The sequence below is a fragment of the Cololabis saira genome, chromosome 21, assembly GCF_033807715.1.
Source record: "Cololabis saira isolate AMF1-May2022 chromosome 21, fColSai1.1, whole genome shotgun sequence".
NCBI lineage: Eukaryota > Metazoa > Chordata > Actinopteri > Beloniformes > Belonidae > Cololabis > Cololabis saira.
The window spans coordinates 26,872,431-26,897,965 of record NC_084607.1 but is presented as its reverse complement, the minus strand read 5'-3'; the positions used below and the strand labels follow the sequence as shown (position 1 = coordinate 26,897,965).

General features: G+C 39.6%; 1 protein-coding gene across 1 annotated transcript; it reads left to right on the top strand.

Moving 5' to 3' along the window:
• The first annotated feature begins 5,855 nt into the window (after positions 1 to 5,855).
• On the top strand, positions 5,856 to 24,080 carry cbx6b (chromobox homolog 6b). The gene is made up of 5 exons (XM_061712342.1): positions 5,856 to 6,814; positions 12,704 to 12,974; positions 15,287 to 15,519; positions 16,778 to 16,957; positions 20,735 to 24,080. The coding sequence occupies exons 1-5, from the start codon at positions 6,158 to 6,160 to the stop codon at positions 20,963 to 20,965; spliced, it is 1,572 nt and encodes a 523-aa protein (XP_061568326.1). The 5' UTR covers positions 5,856 to 6,157; the 3' UTR covers positions 20,966 to 24,080.
• The last annotated feature ends 1,455 nt before the right edge of the window (positions 24,081 to 25,535 follow it).

Genomic DNA, 25,535 nt, shown 5'->3' with positions numbered 1-25,535 from the left:
AGGTTTAAGACACGGCTGCTTTTGTAGTCAAATGGATGTCACCTTGGTCAGACTATTAATATATCCCAGGCCTTAGACTCTCCTCTATGAGGGATTGTACCACTTTCCTTTCATCCACATTACGAAACAAAACACAAACACTTTATACAGTTCCTGGTATTCTAAAAGTATGGAATGCTTTTACTTATAATTTTGGATGTCAGAATCCACGTGCATAAACCGTACAAATTTAAAAGTAGCAAATGGGCAGTCATACAGTCAGATTTTACTTTAACTATATACCGTATATATATATACCGTATATATATATATATATATATACCGTATATATATATATATATATATATATATATATATATATATATATATATATATATATATATATATATATGCTTTCTTTGTTGGTTCCTCTGTCTTCACAGTCCCCACCTGTATAGAAAGGTTTAAGAAAGACGTTGGCCTTGGAGTTTCTGTCAGTGTGTCTGCTGACAGCAAACTCCTGTTGTGTCATCACCTCATATTCCTGCTCATCCGTTATTCTGTTGTTGAGTTTCCCTCAGGTTCCTTGTTATTCTTCCTTTTACGAACGTGTCTCCTGCCTCTTGAGTCCCGGTGTGTTTGGACGGCCTGCCTCAGCACCACCTTTTGTTAAATATGGCACATTGCTGGTCTCACTGCAAAATATTAAATAGGTGTCCTGTGAAAAGGAAAGGACACACTCTTTCAGTTATAATGTTGTATGTTTTGAGACAAAATAGCAATAAACACTATTATTTGGTTCTTCACAAGTCTTAGATGGGGTAAATACAACCTCAAATGAACACATGATATATTACCGCATTTCATTATTTAGTGAACTTAAACTAAATGCTCTTAAACTAAATATATTTTTTTATAATTTTCTGACATTATTGTAGAGGAATTTTTGCCCATTCTTCTTGCATCAGTTGCATCAGTTTAAGCTCGGTTAAGGTCCCATGACAGCATTTCACTCAGGTTGAACCCTGGACTTTGGTTGGACCATTTCAACATTCTGATTTTCTTTCTCAGCCATTCTCTTGAAGACCTGCTGGCGTACTTGGGATCATTTTCCTGTTGTGTGACCTAGTTTTGAATAATCTGTAGCCATCTGATAGCTGGCATACTATTTGGCTTTAGGATACGTTAGTGGTCAGTGGAGTCAAGGTAAATTTAATGATCCCAATGTACCCAGTTTCTGTCTCATCATTCCTCCACCACCATGCTTCTCCAAATTTGACACAATGCATTATGTTTAAAGGATTTCATTCCACATTTTTTGTATTTTGTTCACTTACAACTTTACAACTTAGGCTTGAAGTCCCATGTTGTTTTTAGAGTTAAGTACTTTATTCTGGTAACCCGTCTTAAGAGTTAAATCCTTTTCTGATTGTAGGGCCATTAACTTTACTGTTTAACACACTAACTGATGTGTGTATAATCTGAGCTGTAGCTCTTCAGTGTTTCCCACTTTCTCTTACCTCTGGGTGTAGTTACTGGGACATCCGCTCATTGGAAGATTGCCAATTATATCCAATAATTCTAACTTGTGAATAATCCTGCTCAGTTTTAAAAATGATGGGCACCAAGAACTTGTTTCCCTAAATTCATTGCTGATATCTTTCCTCTTTTGGTATTGTGTTAACTCATACAGGAACACTCTAGACCAGAAAACTGACAACTTTTACTTTTATAAAATCAATCTCACAATTTCATGTGGTGCAATATGTCTCGTGTTATTTCCCTGGAGTTGTATGTGATTTTAAAAACTTATAAGGACTAGATTATGTACTGGTAGTAAAACCTAATCATTTAAATAGGTTATTCTTTTCAAATGACTGGAGTAGTGAACATGCCTGCTTTCTATCGATAACTTTAACAAGATTTGTCAAAAAGAAAAACTTCACAAACAAACCTTTCATTACAGTAGTTTCACACAGAGAAAGGAAAACTTAAAGTCTGGTCTTTACAGCTAAGACTTCAGATGGAAAGCAGGAGAGAAATTGACTCCTTTCCATTTTTCAGCCATTACATTTCAGCACAAGTCCCCAGTACTCGACCCTCCTGTTGCTAAGCAGAAAACCACACTGCTGCACGCTGCTCTGATCGCACAAACCTGATTTATTATTGACAGACTGTAGTCTTTTAATTCTCAAGCCCCATGGAGTCAGAACTCCCCGTGAACCTCGTGTATCGAGGTCCAGGAGCTGCACAGTCGGTGATGCAGTATTGTTCTGTTTGTTTGTTTTTTTGTTTTCTCATGCATGTAATGAGCACTGATTAAGTTCTTTTCATTTTATGAACGCAAATATTCCAGACAGGAAGTAGAGTGAAGCTCTGATAAAACCTTTGGATCCAGAGCTTTTCTACTACAGTTTAACAGAACAGTCCTTCCTGTTTGAAGAAGAGGCATTTGCACAGTAGATGGCACCATAAACTAATGGGAGACATGACTGGAATATTAAACAACTAGATAAGACATGCTCGTTTCAGCTCTAACTTCTGCTATGTTTTTCTCATTTTGTTAGACTGTTTTGTAGTTTTTTTCTTTTTCTCTAGGAATGTTTCATACCATTAAATATTTTGTGATTACTTAGACCAAGGCCGGAGGAAATGTTCATAAAAAAGGAACACTAATTAATAATTAGCTCTACAATAGAAGTCTACTCAATGTTTTAACATGTGATGTTCCTTGAAAGCTAGCCTGCTTTTTCCAGTTCTTGATATTTTAACTAATCCTTATGTTAAATCCATTGATTGTGGACTGTGTCTTAACTCCTATTTTCAGACTGCCCATTACTATTTGATGATTGCAGCAAACTGTTTCACCATTTAAATGTTCACTGGAGACTTTTAGTGGGCAGAAATGCTGCACATTTTGCCATCCCAGCAGACAATCAATACACAGCAGGGCCTTAAAACTCCTATAACATCACACAGCAGATGTATGACAGGATGCAGAGTATTCATGCATAAGGGGGTGGAAGGTTACAGAGAATACAGGCTGCTGTTGTTGAACCAAAGAAAATACACCAACAGTGTCAAGCATGAACAAATATGTGGAGTTTGGACGTCAGTCCTGTATGTACCTAGTTTGTATCTCCCAGCCTTTTGTTTCCATCTCTGTGGGGGTATTTACAGTCTATTTTGCTATTCTTGTGATGGAGTAAAGCCTAAGAGCACGAGCTATTTCTGCAGCACACATGATGGATGTTTCATGCTCTCTCCCTTGCCACTCTCTCCTGCTTCCTCTTTGAGTGGTCTTACTCCAATCACACTTGTTGTACAGGTATGTCTATGAATGCATATCACAACCTTTATTTAATACCCCCATCACCACCACCACCACACGCCCACACACCCCCACCAACCCACCTATCTCTGTCATTGCAGCATTTTTATCCATCCTGCTCATCTCTGTTTTCTTTCTGCATATGTGCATTAATCACACTAAGATTAACATGTATTCCCAGCCAGGAAACAATGGTGAAATTACAGTTGCTGGTTCGTGTTCATCATTCTCAGACACACAATAGCTCTCATCTTTGCTGGTGTAGACCAGTTCCTCTGGGAGCTGCGCTGCTGAATTATGGCTATACACCACATTACTGTACATACTCTGAGCCGTGAGCTTGAAAATATTAACCAGGGGATGGAAAAACCTGGAATCTCCTGATGTTTATGCATGAAGAATTTTTTTACGGCAGAGTTGCATTTTCAAAAAGGCCCGAAGAAAGAAGAACATACTCAAAAAGGGAGGTTATGCAGATATGCAGACGATTCTTCAATTTATATGGCTCTTTAATTAGGGTCTCTGAGACACTCTGTCAGTACTTAAATCAAGTGTATTGCTGGATCAACCAAACTGTTTTCAACTAAATAAAGACAAGACATGAATAAATAAAAGCAAAGAATAAAAGTTGCTGTCCAGCTTGAATATCAAGACAAAAACCAAGGTCAGAAATTTGGGAAATTTAACTGACTCTGCAGCACATCTCGACTGCAATTACATCAACGTTTAATTGTCTCAACCATAAATCAAGAGTATCATGACCACACCACATTTATTGAAGCTCATCCAAGCCTCTGTCTCCATCAGACTTGCCCAGTGTAACTGTTTTCTCTCTTCCCCCCCAAAAAAACTAATCAAAGGCTTCAGATGATTCAGAATGCTGCTCTCAAAGTTCAAATAAGAGTCAGGAAGACTGAACACATCACCACTTTTCTCAAATATTTACACTGGCCACGAGAACAGAACTTAAAGTGCTGCTAGTTTACAAATCTGTCTATAACACAGAGGCACAATACATGATCTTTCTTGTAAAATATAAACCTAATAGGACTCTGAGATCTTTAGGTGGCATCCAGATGAACCTCAACCAAGTGCAATTTAACAACGCCACACATATGATAAACTTCCTGTTGATAATATGATATGCCCCGACTAAAGCTTATTTTGAAGTTTATCTTAGAACTCTGCTGGTTTCTTGTGGCTTTGTTTAATTATACTGCCTGTGTGATTACTGCACTCTGTTGTTTGTTATCTGTTCCAGTAGATTTGTTTTGTCTTTATCTATTTTATTTGTGTTTTAATCATGCTTTTCAATGTAAATCTGTTTTCTCTTAATAGGTTTTATTCCTGCTGTTATTCTTGTTTTATTTTATTACTGTGGCTGATGTTCTAATGCATTTATTTGCCTATGTTAAGCAAAGTATACGGCTTCTGTTTGTCAAATCTCTAACATAAGTGAAGATATGTGTATACACGGGTAAGCCAAAAAGTATTTGGGCATTTACATTTTTTTATGATTTTCTCATTTGACACCAACACAATGAATAGTTAAGATGTGATCAAAATGTAGATTTTTAAGAATAATAAGGGACATATATTTAGAGTTGTCACTAAAAAATATTCTCTGGTGCTATGTATTTAGAAGTATCTTTCTGATGAATAATAAAAAATAATAACCAAATATTTATATTCTTCCCTTTTGTTATTAGCCTATTATTATTTAAACTTGATGTGACTGGTGACATGTAATGACACCTTACCTCCCAAAAATGGGGGGGGGGGGGGGGGGGTGGGGGGGGGCGTTCAGTATAAATGTATGTAAATGGCACAAGAAGAATGAATGAATGAATGAATGAATGAATGAATGAATGAATGAATGAATGAATGAAATCTTTATTTCGAGCATACAAAACAAAAGACAAAAAACAATTACACAAAACAAAAAAGAATACAAATAAACACTCGTTAGTTTATGCCCAAAAGGGAGTAGGAAGAAGTATAAAACTTATTGGGTCCTACCCCTTATTTCTATTTCAAAGTTTGCTTAAAAATAAAAATAGCGCACTATATATATGTATATATATATATATATATATATATATATATATATATATATATATATATATATATATATATATATATATATATATATATATATATATATATATATATATATATATACACACACACACACACACACACACACACACACACACACACATTGCATCATAAACAATATAATCATTATTCTATATACCATTTTATATACGTACATTATGATGAATCCCCACACAATCACTACTTCATGTCTCCTCGTCCCTGTATTTGGCAAAAAATCATTTCTTTGTATAATTGCTTTTGAGACAGATAGATAACAGATAAGATAAGACAAGATAACACAATATATGTCATTAGGCTGCAAGTAGCAGTCCTGCAACATTTCCCTTCTGTGCACCCCCTCCACACACAGCCACACAGTCACTCCTTTCAGTATTAATAAACTGGATTTTGCCTGAATACGAGGACATGCGCGTTGAGAGGAGGAGGTGTAGCAGTCCTCCCCGGCTCTGGTGTTTTTCTTGAGTCGATGATCACTCAATTATGGTGCGGAACTCTTTTTTTCTCATCATTTCTCCTCAAGGGTTGTTTTGCTGAGAAGGACAAAAAGTGATGAGCCATCTGTTTCTTTCTTTTCCTTTTCTTGTTCTCAGTTTAGATTCTGGTGAATAATTATAATACTTTTGGAGCTTTTGGCTTCATTGCAGCTTAATTGTCCTATTAGTTTTCTATATCGATCTCCCCCCCGCCGCCACCCTGAAGTTCATCGTGATCATCCTGGCCGCCGGCATGGTGGCCTTCATCGGAGCGGTGATCTGCATCATCGCCGCGGTCCACACCGGCTCTTCCGGGGCGGCCGCGGCGCAGCGGCGGCCCGCCGCCGACAACCAGTCGCTGTTCCCGGACTCCGCGGCGGCGGCGGCTCAGACCCCCGCGGCGGGCGGCTCGGTGGCCCGGGCCGGCTCCCTGGGCGCTCTCCATGGTTCTGAAGCGCCCACCTTTAACGTGGGGCTCGGCGGGCTGGACGGGGTCACCGGACTCACCGGGCACGACCCGGCGGTGAGCCGGCTCATCTGCACCCCGATCCCCGCCGGGGAGTGCAACAGCAGAAACTTTCAGCAACAAGCGGACGAGCCGTCGCTATACGCGGGGGAAGACTGGGGATACCTCCGCACCGCCGCGGAGGAGCTCCGGCAGACCGTCCTGCAGCAGAAGGACCAGATCCTCACCGACCAGAGGACCATCCGGGAGCTGACGGGGAAGCTGTCGGAGTGCGAGAAGGGGCTGGGGAGAGGGAGGACCGTGGAGGACCGGAGCCCCGAGCGGGTCATGGTGCGGGACAGCCCGGCTTCCACTGCGGACGGGGGCCACCTGGTCACCGTCAGGACCGTGGATGAACTGGAGCAGGCGATCATGCAGCTCAAAGACCGCATCGAGAAACTGGAGGTAGGTAGTTAATTTAATAACAGTACTCGACAAAACAGGTTTCATTAAAGCCTGATTTAAGGTTCTGCGTTAAATCCACGCAGAGCCTACGCCGTAGGTCTGCGTCGTTTTAACGCGGAACCATAAATCAGCCTTAATGCCACATGTGAGGAGCGTGGAGACATTAATGATATTCAACCGCAGAGACCTTATGGCTACTATACATTCTGCTGTACAAAACTTGTCAGTTATCACTAACAGGAGGCGAAGGTGGAGGAAAGGATAGCGCATGTTATAAGAGGCATCCTCTTATTTGACTAAACCAGATGATGTTTAACCAATTTTTTGGGCTAAAGAAATAACATGCATAATTGATGAGGTGCCCATATTAGTTGTTGAGAGGCAGAGTGAACCTCTGCAGCAGAGTGCTCTTATCTCACTTCACTCAGTTTTATTTAGGACATGCTTGTGTGGGTCATTTCCTTTGTCCACTCTATTTTCTGTGCTGCCACTGCAGCACAAAGGCATATCGTCTAATAACTGATAGCTTTTCAGGAATTAAGAAATCCCCCTTTTTCTTCACCCACTTGTTTATTTTTTTAGTAAGGGTTCTATGAAAGGGACCAGGGTTTTATGTTGTTTACAACACATCTTGTGCACTGGTGCAGAATGGGCGAACAGCTAATCCTCCAGATTTATGCCCAATTTACACTTCATTAATTTACAAGCATTTCTAAGGTTGCAGACACATTTTCACTGCTTGAAGAAAATCGTGATACTTGAGTTGGGTGCACTGCTCCGATATCACTCATCAGATGTAGGGTTTCGGTTTCAGCAAATCACGGTTGGTCTGTTCAGTGTCCTGGTTTTAAGGTAAAATCCAACATGACTGTTTGGGTTACTAACCGATTAGGAGAATTCTTGTCCTTTAATTCACAAAGGAATCTGATTTTAGTCGCATAATAGTAGCCACACAAGACTTTCAGCCATTAGATACGAGACAATGTCATATGTTAGTCTTTTAAAAATGGTGTTATAGTTTTTGCAGTCATCTGGTGTATGGTCAGCAATACCTGGAGAGAAGTTGTAAACTCACATCCAACCAAGTCACTGGTGCAGGTTGACACGTTTGCTGTTTCTTATCCATACTTGTGTTTTTGTGAAATGTCATCAATCACAGCTGAAGTTCTGTTCCAATTTAAAGTCTACACCTGGTCAGGTACGATCAAAACCCCTGAACATGTTCTTGCTCTGACAGTTTTATTTAAAACAAAAACACATGATGTAAAGTAAGGGGAAGAAACACTTTTGTCAGAGGAGTAGACCGTTTGGACTTGCATTAATAGTCAGAGCATTTATTTTATGTTCATTTAAGTCAGTGGTTCCCAAACATGGGGGGCACGGCACTATTGCAGGGGGGGCGCGGCGAGGTTGGAAGGTAGATTAATTTAAAATATTTTTTATTTCTTTAAGATTTTGCCTTCAATACATATGTGCAGTGAGAGAGAGACAGGAAATAGGGGGAAGAGAGAAGGGGAATGACATGAAGTAATGGTCTGCTCGGCGGGAATCTAACCGGGGACCTGCTGCTTCAGGAATCTAACCGGGGACCTGCTGCTTCAGGTCCCACAAATGTGCTATTAGGTAGATACATGTGGTAATCTCACACCTGCAACCCGGTTTGAGAGGATCTGTAACATGAACAAGCCCACCCCACTCACTGAAAAGTGTGGGGATTAAAACTGACATTTTTGCAGAACAATTGTTGACATTTTGATTATTTGTTTAGCTGTTTCTGCTGTTTTTTTTCCCTCAGGGAGCTGGTTATTTTTGGAAAAAAATATGTTGAAAGTAATGCATACTGTATTGTACAGTAAAAAGGAAAAAAAAGCAAGCCCACTCACATCACAGAAAAGATGTGAGGATTAAAGGTGTCATTTCTGTAGAGCAAATTATCAGATTTTGGCTCCTGTTTGTATTGTTGTTGTTTCAATCTCTGTGAGCTGGTCAGGTTGAAAATCTATTTTTACAGAGATGGACAGTTTTTTCGCACATATGTTCAATATATGAAATAAATTGCAATCGCATTTGAATGCAAAAGATTTGTGTGTCTGTGTTGGGGTCGGGGGGGGGGGGGACTCGAAAATTCTGTTACGTACAAAAGGGGGGCCTGGCAAAAAAAGTTTGGGAACCACTGATTTAAGCTATAGATGTTTTTGAACCTGTGTTAGCCTGCTAGCTGTGATGTCATCAAGTACAGAAGTACTGGAATGTGTCCTAACATCTCCCGAACTCCTGAGTTGTACTTACTAACAAGTACACACATTCATTCTTTATTTCAGTATGTTCAAGCATGTCTGTTACTTTATATTGCGATCGTGTTTGAAATAAAGACTTTTGAATTGAATTTGAATTGAATCTAAAAATTGAAAACTTGCAGTATACTTGGAATTGAGAAACAGTTTTCTTACATGTAGCCCACACCTTCTAATTGTAGCACATTTCTTCTCTGTGTTGTCTGCAACACTGCATATAACACTGGACGAAGCATTGGGTCACGTGACCCATTGGTTTCTGAAGACTGGTTTTACGGGTCGATGTTATTGATTTCAAGCAGTTCCTCTGAATATTGCAGCCCTTTACTTTTGTTTTCTGCCTCTCCATTTCTTCCTAAGAAAATCACTTCATGTCGCAAAAATCAGACAAATACCAAACCATTCTCTCTCTCTCCCTCTCTCTCTCTCGCATTATTCCTATTGTCCTACTGTCCAAGTAACCATGGCAACAGATACCATGACCTTTCAATGTGGAGACGCCTTCTTGATAGAAACATCAGGACGTAACTCCTCATTATCTACAATCAATTCTTAAAAAAACACAGAAACTAACTGAAACAGAGGGGAACGTTTTGGCTGTTTGCTGATTCAATGAAAAACTGGTGTAAGTTACTCATTTGTGCTGGAAAAAAGTTCTCATTACAATTTATAATAAACATTTTCTATTTCTTTCTTAGGGTTTGTCTTAGGTTTTCTAGATCTCTCATGGGCTTTGTCTTGTGTTTTTATGTAGTCATTACCACTGCTGGCAACCAAATTTCCCATGAGGGACAACAAGGGTCTGAACTGACTAATGATCTGCCTGGGGAGGATCCCGACAGTGATTCAGAGGCAGTAGGCATCGGTTTTCTCTGTTACGTTAACTCATAGAGGTTTTTAAAAAATATTTTCTATTTTTAAACTGCAAAACACATGACACCAGTGTATTTTGTGACTAAAATCCTTCCTTCCATCCATCCATCCACCATCCTTCCATCCATCCATCAACCATCCATCCATCCATCCATCCATCCCTCCACCAATTCATCCTTATTCCTGTTCAGGGTCACTGGTGTCCTCCCAGGAGCCCATCCCAGCTCTTTTTGCACTGGTACACCCTGCACAGGTCACTAGTCCATCAGACTATAAAAAAGAAAAGAAACTTGCACCATACTTATATCACCCTTGATTTACTGTTTTTAATTTGTGTACATTACAGTTTGTAACGTTTTGTCAGTTTTTCTTTTGTTTGACACCTGCAGGTGTAAATAGCTGCCTTGGAGCATCACCACAGGCTACGTTATAGAGCTGTCAGGAATATTTGTGCACTCACCGCTCAGGCCCGGAGGGTTTTTGTTTTTTCTTCTTCCTTATTTTATATCTTATGTTGACACTTAGTATGTTTTTACTTTTATCACTTTTGTTTACTTCTTTACAGACACAAATACAGATACTGTATAAAAGAATGTGGTATAGTCAGGGCCAGAGAGTTGGTGGTCTTGAAAGGAAACATTCAAATCTCAGAATTATTTCTGAAATGACCCAAAAGCCCAGAAAGACTGGCAGCGGTGCTCACACCAGGAGTTATATGTTTAAAAGGAAAATAACTTTAAATCATTTATTACTCATTTCAAGTCTTCAAAAACAGAACTGTAGATGAAACACAATCCGTGTTTTGTTGAATTTGTTAAATCAGTCAGATTACTCAAGGACACTTTGCATTAAAGGAGATATTTTGTGATCTGTTTCATTTCTCCTGCATGTTTTTTTCTGAAAAATACCAAAGAGAAAAAGTTTAAAAGAGCCCTTTCCAACCTCGTCTTTACAGCTCTGTTGACAGCAGCAGGTTTTAGGGCATGAAGGGCTTTTTCATCTGGATCCAAAACTTCAAGTGACAGATCTCCCTCTCCAAGCAACACTTTGGCTCCGTTCCCTGACAGCCAAAATTTTGCCACTGTTTCCATCTGAACACTTTTCTGAAAAACGGAACATACATAGTGCCACGTTCATTCACTTGCCACTTGTGAAGTCCAGGATATTAAGTTTGATCTCCGAATAATCTTACTGTAGGATTGTGCATTTGGTGTGGATGAACATCTGTAAACATCTAAATGGAGCTATTAAAATCCAAAGTAGAGACACACTGAAGGAAAAGTTTGAGCTTTCAAGTTTCCAAAGTTTATCCCAGAAACAATATTCCACCTCTTCATACAAGCTGCTCAAATATGTTTGGTAGTAAATACGTGTGTGCGCAGTTTTCATCAGTGAAAACCTGCAGTTAATAAGAGAGAAATAACAGATGCGTTACTAGTAAATGTGTACTTTCAAGCTCTCTTATTTTCTTATTTAATTATTATTTTTGTCTTTTAATTTTGGTCCTTTGTGCGATTGAGTTTGACACTTCTTATTCACTTGCTTCAGTAACCGACTCATGCTCTTACTTATCGCTTATGTCCTCTTTTGAATTTATTTTTCAAATAAATCCATCAATGCAGCAAACCTTCTGATAAGACAGATTCAGAACAATGAAACAAGCCTCATCAACAAAGTAGATTCTAATTTCAGTTCAACATTTTAATCAGTTTTACTGTACTGTTTGTATGGTCAGAGTAACTGGTGAAATACAAACATAATAAAAAAAGAGGCCATTGGCATTTAAAGGCACACTATGTAGCAATATAATTCCAGACCAAAAGGGGGCAGCATATCAGACAAAGGTTCATGTGACACCCCCGGTGTAAGACACAATAATGTATGCAGCTATCAGTCAGCAGTTAGTGATGGCTCGCTGGTGAACATCCATATATATCCATATAACAGCCTTCTACCGAGAGGCGACTGCCGACTACTAACTACTACTAACTCCCAGCCAGTCTGTGACCTCGGCTTAAGTGGTTTACACAGCGGTACTGTCAACGGGATTGACATGTGAGTTGAAGAACCTCTCAGGGTAACTTCCACTTCCTCATTTAAATGTGTGAAGGGACACCCAAACAAAAAAGAGCCATATACCCTCATAGCACTCGCTCAGTTTCTTTATACATGAGCTAGAGTAAAGCTCTGATGTCTTTGAAAGTGCCGCAGCATCTGTATGGCTCTTATGGACTGAATAAAATATGCATCCCCTTGTGGGCTCTGTATATATTTGAACAGCACTGAGAGGGATGTGTTTGGTGGAACCAGTAGGTGTTAGGAAACCCACAGACTTTCACATATCTGTCTCTTGTTATTGTTTTTTTTTTCATTATGCAAGGAGCTTAGCAATTTGTTGCTGACTAAAATAGTTGAGTCCTGGCACACTTTCTGATATCTCACTTTAAACAAAAAAGACTCCCTTCGGATTTAAGGTGGTTTCATTCAGTAAAGGAAAATATAATGCCTTGAAAAAATAAGGCTATGAATTGGGTGAAGGATCTTTGCTACGCATGTACGTGCAACTGACATAAAAAGAGCTTACTGATGATGTGCTGTACCCGGAAAGATGGGGCGTATTATCTGAAATCTTGCTGTTAACGTGTGAATAAATCCCACAGGTGTTTGTGCAGAGACTCCTAGACTGTAACTCTGATCCAGCTTTCATCTCTCTCGTCTGCAGTCAGACATTGGCCCATTTCCTCTAAACCGGACGGATAGCTTCACATCAGAAGTCCCAGAGGAGGTTGGCCCAGAAAGGCCAGCTGATCCGGGCCAGAGAGCCGGTGCCGGCAGACCCTGGACGATGGAAGACCTGGAGGGAGAGCTGGAGAGGAAGGTGGAGCTGCTGAAGAAAGAGAGAAAAGCCCTGAGACTTGAAACAGAGAAAAACAGACAGGAAATCGATCACGGCATCAATAATCTACATCACCGACTCTCAGGCCTGGAGGGAGGTAAGGTATTAGCGGAAAAGGAATAGGGGAGCATAGCGTGTGCATGTTTGTGTCCTTTACCATCTTAATGTGCATGTCAACAACATATAATACAAAATAAATCCGCAGTGACGATGAAAGTCCCGAGTGACTGATCACTCGCTCAAAGAGTGACGTTAGTTACTAATGATGAAAAATAATCTGGCATCAAAATGACCTTAGAGGTTTCATTTTCATTTAGTTTTAAACAAGTCATGCCGCAGGGTTTTTTATAATGAATAAATTATGTTTAAAGGGGGAAAACAGATCAGAAAGACTGTGAAATTCATGTGCTGCTTCATAGCAAAAAGCACATAAGACCTTTTAATGTGAAGGGGGAAAAAAATCCAAAAACAAATATAAAAGCGCTATTTGATCTTTTTAGCTAAATAATTGGATTACTTACAGTAATGTGCAAAAGTTTGTACACCCCCAGGGTCTTAGTATTAGGCAAATACAGCACAGCACAGCAACATATAAATTACAATATATAAGAAAAGGCCCAAGAGATTTGTATTGTAATAAACACTATATAAATTAAATGAAATTGAAATCAACTTTTTATTTCACCATGCCTTTATTTACCAAAATTCTAAATAAAAAGAAAAAACTAAAGAACGTGGGCAACACTAAGTACCCTAAAGGATTTAAATTACCAGTTGGACATGATTCAAACACCTCTAGTGTGCTGGTCTGGAGCATATAAGGTCTATGCTAATGCAATGCCAAGGAGGTAAAACATAAGCAGTGCTTACTACACATCAGTCTGGGAAAGCTTATAAAGCATTTTCAAACAGTTTGGAGTTTGATGTTCTATAGCTGCGATGGACTGGTGACCTGTTAATGGATGGATGTTCTACAGTGATAAAACTTATTCACAAGTAGAAATCATAAAAAAAACAGTTACCAGTCTCCCTCGGAGTGGACATCCCAATCAATATAACCCAAGGTAGCACCATGCAGGAATCAGGAAAAATACAGTAACCTAGGTAGCCCAAGGGCTACATCTCTACCGTCTGAGAACTAGTGTGTTAAGTGTTAAACTTTATGGCAGTGCAATTAGAAAAAGAATGTACAAATACATGTTTTTGAAAAGCAGCAAGGAGAAATCTTCTGTCTAGGAAGGACATGGAAGCACAGCTGAGGTTCACAAAAACTGCATCTAAACACATCACAACCCTTTTGTAACAGTGTGGCAAGGAAAGGTAAGACCGAAGTGATGTTGTTTGGCCTTAATATCCGGCACTACACATTGTGAAAAGAAAAACACAGTATTCCAGCAGGAATACTTCATACCAACTTTCAAGGCCAGCAGTGGAAGGGTGATGATTTGGTGAAATGTTTGGTTAAAATTGGGACATGCAACAGGGCAGTCATTTGGAGGAGAACCAGTGTTGTTACTCTTCACGGAATGGATGACGATTAAAGGTTTTGGATTGGTCTCGTCAAAGTCTGTGTCCTGGTGTCATGGTGAAATGCCATGGCGGGACCTTAAGAGAGATGTGCAGAAGAAAATGCCCAAAATTCTCAAATCAACTGGGACAATGTTGTAAAGACAGTTGTTTTGCTTCTTTTCTCAAGTCCGCAGTCCCATACACCACGCACTTTATACCTCTACTCTGCACCTTATAACTGTGACACCAGCACTTTACATTAGACACTTGCACTTTACTTTAATCTGCTGCTACGACTATAACTTATGAATGTAAAATACTGTGAAATGTGTTATGTGGTTGGTTGTATTATTGTTGTATAGGTTATATTATTGTATTATTGTATTTCATAACTGAACACTGTATTGCTCTTAACTTGCTTGTTTTTATATCCAAGCCAATGGGGGACTGCCAATGGGAATTAGCCAATAGGCTACAGTTGGGTGCATCTGCCTTTATTTTTAAACACATAATGATGTGCACTGTCCCTCCTCATCAAATAAATAAATGAAATGAAATGAAATGAAAGAACAGGACAACATTCCTGTACAGGAATGTTGGAGACTGATTAAAGTTATCCAGGAATAAAATGCTGGTAAAGATGGAATCACAAGTTGCACAAGGACACTTAGCATTGCCCATATTTTATTTTTATATTTTTTGCTTAATTTTTGTTAAATAATGACATGGTGAAAAAGGTAATGAACTGTTACTGATCTGAGGTCGTGTTTGTCTGACACTAAGACCCACTACAATAATGTTTTTGTTACACAGAAGTCATACAACTTAAGCTCAGCTTTTGCACTTTAACTGGACTGTTAAGCCTTTGCGTGGCATGTCACTTTTCTTTTCTTATTGCAGGCCATTCTTTCCCAGAGGGCTTCAGACTGTCCTTCCCAGCACGGACCAACTACATGTTTGCTCTCATGAAACACTCCATCCCGAAGCTGCGGGCCTTCACCGCCTGCCTGTGGCTGCGTCCCGCAGGGGCGGGCATTGGGACCCCCCTGTCTTATGCTGTTCCTGAGCAACCTAATGAGCTGGTGCTCCTGCAAGGCCTCCACACTCCCACTGAGCTGCTCATCAATGACAAGGTGTTGTATGAATCTGTAGCTGCAAGGGAGTCTTTGATAAGAAATGTCCACAAGCTGAACATCTGTTGCGTACATCTACATTTAAGTTAGTCTCATTTGAAAAGGGGGGATCCAAGAGCACCATCTAACTAGTTTACAAAGCTGAAGCTACTGTGGAAATAAGAAAAACTGAAGTTAGTCGAATGACCACTAGAAGCTGGTTAAAATGATATTAAACCACAAATTAATCTGTAATTAGGGTTGTGGTTTTCAAATGTCGTCTGCTCTGGAATCTATCCTAACTTCTGAACTGAGCCAAGCAACCTGTAACTCGATGTCTCCCAGTTTGGCTTGCAGCTGGATCGACAGGATCGACGCTGGCTAGCCAGACTGCAGCTAGCCCACCATGGCTAACCTTAGATCATGAGGGTGACTAGTGACTGAATGAGCGTGGTGGCTCCAGCGTTGCTCTGGCAGTCCTCACTTCAGTTCCAGCAGTCCGATTTATCGTTTTCGTAGCGACATTTGACACGAGGACGTTTGGACAGATTTGATCAAAATGAATATCAAAAAACAAATGTTGATGTTTGCTAATCCGAGGTAAAACAGCCAGGTTGTGGTGATTAAAGTAGGGAGTGGATCGAGGAAACATTGGTGTTTAGTCCATACAGTGTTTGATGTAGTATAATCACCATCCTTATCTAGGAAGGCTACTTTTTTCTGCTTTATTGTATAAGGATTTGAAATATCCTCTTCGTGTTAACAATGTTATACAATAACCTACGATTTATAGTATCTATTAAAACAGGAAAGTGCTCTGTATTAGCATGTAATTGGACAGCACACAGAGCATAAAAGGCCAATATCTATGACAAGCTAAATAGGCTCATTCATATGTTTAGATGAAAGGTTACAGCTCCACCTTGACAGCTTTTCTGGGTGATGTACGGCAGGGTTCTGGCTTTTGATATAATTCAATGAAGTCATTATGGTAATAGATGCCTGGAGGAAAAAATGTTGCGTCCTTGGAGGTAGCAGAATGTCTTTAGGGCAGATGAAATGGAGTATAACAGCCAATTTGGACCCAGAAAACTCAGAGAAATAAAGATGTCATCTCAGACATCTCAAATATATGGCTCTCCTGCTGCATCTCATCTGTGTCATACTAATACAGTCTCACCCCTAGCTAGCTGTGACATGCCTTTTCTTCAAATGTGTGACAGTCAGAACAAGGACACCATCGCTTCATTTTAAGTACTTGTTCCCCCCAAATCCCCAGGTGGCCCAGCTGCCTCTGAACCTCTCCCGAGGCAACTGGCAGCACATTTGTGTGAGCTGGACCCAGAAGGAAGGAGCGTGGCATGCGTACCAAGGAGGAAAGCAGAGGGGCGAGGGCCACGGACTGGCTGCTGGACATCACATCAGACCTGGGGGAGAGCTAGTACTGGGACAAGAGCAGGTGAGGATTTTAATAACCACATTTCAAAACATTGTTTTATTTTATTCCCTCTCCACCATCCTGTCACGTCTTCTTAATCATTGAACATTTGCCACCACATCTAGACATAACTTGTGACTCCTTTCTCCCCTGCTGGTCTGTTTGTCGCCCTCTGTGTGTCACCAGCTTAGCTGAGCTTTAGAGCAAAACCTGGTTTAAGCTTCTATATGAGGCAAGGAGGTGCTGAGAACTATTAAACCCCACTGCAATTTGATTTGCACCTATGCTTTAATCTGCTCCTGAAGGGTAACTAAATCTCAGTTGCTGTGTCAACGGTAGACCCAGTTCAACTGGATACTTGGTTTGATTGGTGGTTGCCACATTCAGCTGGTCACACTACACTGTGTTAAGCAAACCAAACATCCTAAATAACCAATTTCCCTCCTTGTCTGTGGTGGTCAGTACTGGAGTTGAGGGGGGATGAGGGGGGATGGCATCCCCCCTGAAATAAAAACGGTCAAAATCATCCCCCCTGTAAAACTGTCATCCCCCCTTTCCACCCCTTATGTCATTTCATCAATGAATGTGGTTTTACTGCTATTTCAACATTTAGAGTCATCACCAGAAAAATAACTTATTTGACAATTTTCACCTGTTTCAAGTAAATTTTCACTTGAAATAAGTAGGAAAATCTGCCAGTGGGACAAGATTCATCTTGTCATTACAAGAAAAAAAATATTGTTCCACTGGCAGATTTTTCTACTTATTTTAAGTGAAAATCTACTTGAAACAGGTGAAAATTGTTGTTTTTTCCAGTGATGAGTCTTGTTTTAAGTGTAATGAGATCTTTTTATTAAAATAAGACATTTTAACTAGAAATAAGACAAATATTCTTGTTAAGATTTTGAGTTTTTGCAGTGATCCATTTTACTTATCCTGTGAAGGACAGAGTCATATTGATAAGTTCAGAAAACTGTTTTTTATTGTTGTGGTTTGATGTATTTGATGTAAGCCCAGTGGATATTTAAAGCTTACAGAAGGCTGCATTTAACTGCTGCTATGTCATTCCTGCAGTATTTCTGCAGGTGTTGGTCACTGCTATTATTTGTAATATATTATATTATTTGTAATCAGCACAAATGATCTGTCCCCATATGATAAAATCCACCATCCCCCCTGATTTCTTTTTACAACTCGAGTACTGGTGGTGGTGCCTCATCAAGTATTACTGAGAGAGAAGACAGGACAAGCAATAAACAAGAAACTTTGCTTATCTCTTGGTTATTGAAGGGCAACTTCAAATTCTGCTTTATGGTGGTAGTCCATCTCCTGTGTTCGGTTACCTTAAAGCAGACAGAGACCTACGTCTTTAGGTGGGCTAGGGTTCCCTTATTTAATCAGAATTCGATTGCACATTCACACCTTCTTAACAAGAAAACTCCCGCACACCTTCTTCTCACTGTTCACTTGTTTATTAGGCCAACGTTTCGGTCATAGACCTTTTTCAAGGCATCAAACATTCACACCTTCTCAAATGAACTGGAGTTTCCAAGCAAATAAAACTCTGAACCAAATAGCTCTGATGTGAATGCACCCGTGTCATTTCTTTGACACAAGAAGATATGCACGGGAGCACTGCTGTTTCACAGCTTACCAAGCGCAGTACAGTGAACATTTGGTTCAGTGTTTTTCTGTCAGAATGCACCATACATCTTTTTGCTAAACCATGAATGTGGTTTCTTTTTGTGTAGCCTCAGTTCTCTGGAGAGCCTGTGTTTTTTAAGACATAAACATGTTTTTAGATTGAAATAAATAAATGACTCCCTAGCACACCAGCAACAAAAAAAGAAAAATATATAAAAGAATGTATTAGTAGCTTAGTACAACAGTGTATGAGCTATGACCATGTATACTCCCTCAGTGGGAAATCCTGGCCTCTTTATATTAACACAAAGCTGTTATCTTGGCAGGAAATTACTCTGCCAGTCAGTGCACTTCAGGTACAGGTACTGAACGATGACAAATTATATTGAAGTATCTAAATAATAATTTTTTTGGACTAATTAAGTAAAACCAGATTTCCCCGGGCACACCCAACAACCTCCTACCTGCTGGTGTACCATGGCACAGTGGTTAAAAATCGCAGCAATGGATGACACCGGTGTATCAAGATTAGTTTGTGGCTTTTGCTATAATTTGCAGCTCTAACAGGCTTCAAAAGTGATTCTCATGGTCTCCTTACAAGCTCATTTTATAGATAAATCAATCAATTAAGTTAGCCTGACCAACCATACACATTGACCTAAAATTCTCTCTTCTGAAATGTGTCTGGTACCAGTCCCATGTACAGCCAATCTCACCAGGATGGAAACACCAAACCGATTGCAGCTTTATGGATGCAGAGTTTATGCAGAGACTCATACAGGACTCTCCAAGAGCAACTATTCAAAACAACTAACGTGCCATGATGGCCTATAACACCTTCAACACCTTGGATAAGCAAGTTTTTACTAGGAAAACCATCAATAATCAGTCTTAGCATGAATACGACATCCACTTTGGGTGTCTTATTTCAATACTGGTTGTTATTTTGCCTGTGTCACATAGTTTTTATTCTCTGGTTGGTTGCATGCTTATCCAAAGGCATCCAGAGGAGGTTTCTTCTGAATCCCCTGGTACTGCTTAAATCCAGAGGAACCAGACTAATTCTTTGTTAGAGGAATAATAATTAGTATGGCTGTCCTGACAAAAATTAATCTGTCCCTGCTCATGCATAATGCAGACACTGGCTGGTAGACTTACTTTCACATTCTGCTTCCGGGCATGAGTATGACATCATGTGTACCGTTTGAGCCTCTGGTGATGTTAATTTGAACCTAATAAACATTACAGTGTTTCAGCTTAAGGCTCTTTTTGTTAAATTTAATATCGTGTAACAGATTTTAGTCATTCATTGATGCCATTAGAAATTCCTTTCATAACATGAAATGCCCCTTAAATTGTCATTGCATGTCAATAACAATGATTACACCAAAATCCAGACTTCACTGAGGGGTTAAGAAGAAGTCATCATGTCACTTCCTTTTCAAACACCTACTGATAAAAATGAATGTCCTTTATATTCTGTAGTGAACCAACATTATTTTTGATTGGATGTTGAATCAAATTCGTATGTAAAGCAACTGTTTCCTGCAGGGTTTATGTTAATGTAGCAGACTTCCAGTTTCCAGGAGTCAGGCAACTAAACCTTTTTCTTGTAGTGATGCTGCAATCATGTCCAAATCTGAGTTCAGCTGCAGGTAACCGAGGTGATGTGGCTTAGTTAGCACTGTGTTAGACAAAGTTAGACACACTTGGCTCCCTGTTTATCCCCCCTCCCCATGCCGGCTTGCGGTTTTGTTTTTTTTGCATATCATGCTCTAGCAGCCTTTTTGTAATGAATAAATGATCTCCTCCTGTCCTGCAGTTCAACATACATGAGTCGTTGATGAAAACAGACCTTGCTTAAATCACTGGGATTTAGGGCTGGGTGGTTATGTTGTAAAAGATGTGTAAATGTTATGAAGGTACTGCAAGGATGATAAGGTAATGATCATTGTGAGCCAGAAGAACTCCTGCCATATGGCTGCTTTGCTTTGTGGGCTTGAATTAAAACTCGCTCCTCTCATTTAAGACGGTTCACAGTCTGGCCCAAGGCAGCCCCACAGCTGACACCGGGTCTGTGAGTGCATGAACGCACAAGCCTTTTTCTAATTTTGATTTATCTCTCCATCTAACGGCAGTGTAATTCCTCTCCAGGACTCCTTGGGTGGAGGTTTTGACTCATCCCAGGCCTTGGTTGGAGAGATGTCACAAGTGGGGCTTTGGGACCGGGTTCTGTCTTCTAACCAAGTGGCCAGCTTGGCTCGATGTGGCAAAGTGACCCAGGGCAATGTGGCCCTTTGGACTGAAAGTGGGGTTGAAGCATACGGTGGAGCAACTAAAGACCCGGGAGAGCCGTGTAGTAAACACAGCCGGAGCTCTCAGTGACCGACGGCAGAAGTGTTTGAGTAAAGATTACATTTGTATTGATAATGATTCAGATTCATGTGCAAGACATGAACAAAACCGGTGTGAAAAAAATGAATTAATTACTTTGAAAAACTTCCAAGAACAATCCAGCCGATGCTAAGAAGAAAGTATTCTGGCCAAGTTGTTTCTTTAATTCTGTTATCAAACAAGCTGGCAAACTTATAAGGGAAGTAAAACAGAGACAACAAGTTTGCTACAGAAAAACAAGCAAATATGCAAGCAATGACAGGGGCGGTTAGCCCACCAGAACTAACGAACAGGTCAACATCTAAACTTTAGAAAAATAGTTCAGCGTTTTTGTGAAATAATTGTTTGTGGCTGTCATACACATGCTGTGAAGCTAAATGCTAAACCTGTTGATGGCAGCTGGCACATTATTCAGCTCGCCAAGTTGTTTCTTGACCAGCACAAGACAGCAGAAAAGAAATCACTTTGTGACTCGAAATGACAAAAAGATGAGCACACTGCCTTTTAAAAGCACCTGAGTACCATGTTCGACAGATTATCATCAGTTCAGTGTTAATTTCAGTTTGCTTTTAGTCCAAGTTCAAAGCACAGTTTCCTGCAGAAGCGCGATCACACGGGTCGTAGTCCAGCAGCTTAGTGTTTGCAGATTAGTTTTTAAAGGAGATGATTTATAAAAAATATTAATTAATATTAAAAACTATTGTTAATGGTATTAATTAAAGATTTATTAACACCCTTTGGTCAAAGATTCAACAGTGATATAATATAAAAACCTTTACCTTCAGGTCTTTACTGTACATCTTTCTTCTTAGCAGTCAGCTTTAGGGGATGGAGTCAGCCACTCAAAACCACTCAAGCTTCCTCTTAAAAACAATGTTACAGCTTTGCATTACTAAGTTTTAACAAATGTGCCGTCAACCTGGTTAAATAAAGGCAAAATAAATAAAATTTAAAAAAATAACTGTAAGGGGTGGCATTAGAGATGTGGTGGCTGGATAATTATACTATAATTATAATTATACTGATTTGGGTCTGTGATGTCAAAGTATCATGCAAATCTGAACCTCTCGCTGATTTAAATAGTTTCAAACTGAGGTGGCTCCAACCAAAGTGACTTGGTAGTGTTAAAGGTAGGGTAAGTGATTTCTGGATGGCATCATGTCTCGTGATATTTGAGGGAAACATGGAAAACTGGCTCTTCATGTTTTGAGTTGCACACCATCATCATAAGCTGGAGCAGTGTTTGTTTGGGGGCAGGCTGACCAAACCCTTTTTTGTTCTTTTATAAAGCGCACTCATGAACCAATGAAAGGGTCAGCTGGTAAATGGTGAGATAGTTACTGAATGTGAAAAGGCACTTATAGATTATCCCCTGCTGACTTCGCTCAACAAAGAAGTTGTGTTTAACACGTGCTGGGCAGGCCACAAATTAAATTAAATTGGAGTAATCGGCGTATTTGGCAATGTGAAAGGGGCTAAAAAGGGTTCTGGCTTAAAGATTGTAAAGAATCACTTACCCCACCTTTAAGTCTAATTTTTGAGTTGATAGTCACTTTGGATACCTCAATAAATGTTCCCAAATACAGAAGAGTTGTTTTTCTTTTTCATAATATTCCCCTGATAGCTAAAATGTAAAATTATTTGAATGTCAACACTGTACCAGAAGATATGATAAAACTGAACTTCAAAATCATTGAAGACGATGTAATGCACTTGTCAAAACTGTGCGAGCTTTCATGAAACAGCCATGTTGTACTACATTCAGCCATAGCCTCAGACAACTGAAAGCTACACGAGAAAAAGCGAAAGTTGATCCAGGGCAGCTCAAATCCCTCCCTGCACACTGCAGGGTTGGAGTAGAATTAATTAAGGGCTGTGACAGCTTTAGAGTTTCGAGTCAAGGTAAGGAGATGAAAAATGTTGGAGAAAGTGGTGTGAATATTAAGCAGTGTATAATGGCAGATAGGAGTAGATGATGAAAGCGAACCGAAAGGGTTGAGGACAGGGTGGAAAAGAGATCAGATACTTGTTATGAGCTATGTTATGTTGTTTTCACCTCTGCATGATGTAATCTTATAGTTTTAATGTTTTGCCGCTGCAAAGTGTTTCTCAAAAGTGTCAGAGAGAGGAAAATGCGCCCTGTTTTCAGGCCAAAGTGGCTGTTTTTGCACTCATCTCTTAAGGTCTGAGGCTCCCTTTTGTTTTCTTTCGATAAAAAATCTGAATTTTGGAATAAATCAAAAGGTGAGTCAAAAAGTCCAACTTCTTGAGGAAATTGCTTTAATTCGCAGAATGGTAAACTTTCTCTGGTGCATTAAAGCATGACTTGGCAAGCTTTGATACCATTTATGTCGAGAATAAATGGGTCTTAGAAAGTCTGCCCTAATCTCATAGCTTATCATACACATTTGTTGAGAGAGCGATGTTAAATTAATCAAATATGTTTAAGACATTAGATGCAAATACTCACAATTTTAATGTTGAGTGTTTATTTTTTCCAGTTGTTTACATGCAGCCTCTCACTAATGTGGTGTGATAAGTTAAAAACGTGTAACTTGTTCAAAATATATTCCAGACTTGTAGCAACACTTGCTAGATTTCTAAATAATTCACCCTTAATAATTAGTTACATAACATTGTCCTTGTTAGAAAGTGCCTGTCGGGGTGTTTATACCCATCTAAACAAATCACCCACTTTATTATTCTGAAGGAAAACTTTCACTGCAAGATAGTTTGAACATATAGGTTCAATAAGATATTTGAATTTGGGGACATGTTACCAAACTTGTGCCAAATCAGCTCCAAATCATGTCGTCGTGCCAAACAGCATCTTTGATCATCCCACCAAATCCAGAGTGTTGATGTGAAAAGTCGTGCTTGAGCTTGTGTCAAACATTTCTAGGCTTTTTAACAGTAGTGTTTCATTATAATGTTTGTGGTTACTGCAACAGAAAACTACAGTGCACTTTTTTTTCCACTGTATGCCTTGGTGTCTGTCTATTTACACTTTTCTGATTGTATAGATACTGTATGTCTATGTCTTGTATGGTGTTACGTTGTTCTGCATTTGTGATGTGTATAAACCTCAAATCTTTATTAAAGTTCTAATTTTCAGATGGAAAGAAGGTGTTTGTGTTTTAAATATCAAACTCAATCGTTAAAAAATACTACAAGGAAGTTACTGAGTAAGCTCCTCTCTTTTTCAGAGATGCACAAAAGCAGTTGAATCTTTGAAATATATATCCAGAGGAGTTCTTGGGCAGCTGAGTAAGTGTAAGGTGCCCCGGTTTGTTACTGCTAACAAAAACCCAAATTATCACCACTCCACCCCCATCTATGCTTGACCATGAGCGTTTGAGCTGATATCCCATGTCAACGGTGTTTATCAGAACCCACTCTGCATATTGATCAGCGCTGTGGTCTCGTCTGATGTCCAAAGAAACCCTTCAAATGATCCACACTTGTGCTGTCTTTCTCTAATCGTACTCTAATTAAAATCAACATTTAACATGCTAATCCAGTCCTGTAGCGTATGAGAGGTTGCTCTCTGGTTCATACAGTTTCTCTAAGCGTTGCACGATCCGACCTTTGGATGAACTTGTTGGGATGTCCACTGCTGGGAAGATGTGCCATAGAATGTCTTCCAATTGGGAATAATCTTCCTAAATGTAGGAGACTCTGATTTGTCTGACAATAAATATACATACCGGAAAATAATGTGCAATATCATTTTTTGCAACGTGCAATTATGTAAATAACATCTGTAAATATCCATCTGTTATTTTTTTATATACTAGTATTTCTTATTATTTATTTTTCTTCTCCTACTTATTATTATTGTATATACCAGCTTACTGTTTATAGTGTGTTATTATTACTGTGTGATAACTATTTCTATTGATGCCTCTGTCAGGGTTTTGACACTTCCTCCCAGTTTGACTTTCAGTTTCTGTCTTGCCCCGCCTGTGTCCCATCTGCCCTGATTGTGTCTGCACCTGTGTCTCGTCTTGTCTCGTTATCCCCTCAGTATATCTTGTCTTGTCATTCCTTGGTTCCCTGTCGGTCCGTACTGTTCCCTCCTCCATGTGCTCCCAGTTTTGTTCTTTGTTACTTGTGGTTTTTGATCCTGCTCTGCAGCGCCTTTGTTTTTGCCTTTTTATGGAATAAATCCCTTTTGTTTTTGAGAACTCCTGCCTCCAGCCTCCCTCTGTCTCCTGCACTTGGGTCCTAGAAAACCGGACCATGACAGCCTCTTGTTTTTTGCACTATCCCCTTTGCTGCTCTAATCTGCAAATTTCCCCTCTGTGGGAATATTAAAGGATTTCTTATCTTATCTTATCTTAAATTGTCTTATAAACCCTCCTCAAACTGGACAGCACCAGCAGTTGCCTTTCTAACATCAATGTTTGTGCGTTTAACATAGAGATAAATCCTCTAGACCAACAAGACATTGCAACCTCCCGTTCTCAAAGAACATCTGAAGCTAAAACTCATTTCTGTTTGTTTTCCCTCACAATCTGTATCATTTAACAGCATTTTATCTATTCAGGCACCCTCATTT

Coding starts and splice junctions, on each gene's coding strand:
- cbx6b (XM_061712342.1), top strand. CDS start 6,158: ATGGTGGCCTTCATCGGAGCGGTGATCTGCATCATCGCCGCGGTCCAC. Junction 12,975..15,286: donor ACTCTCAGGCCTGGAGGGAG/GTAAGGTATTAG, acceptor TTCTTATTGCAG/GCCATTCTTTCCCAGAGGGC. Junction 15,520..16,777: donor AGCTGCTCATCAATGACAAG/GTGTTGTATGAA, acceptor CCAAATCCCCAG/GTGGCCCAGCTGCCTCTGAA.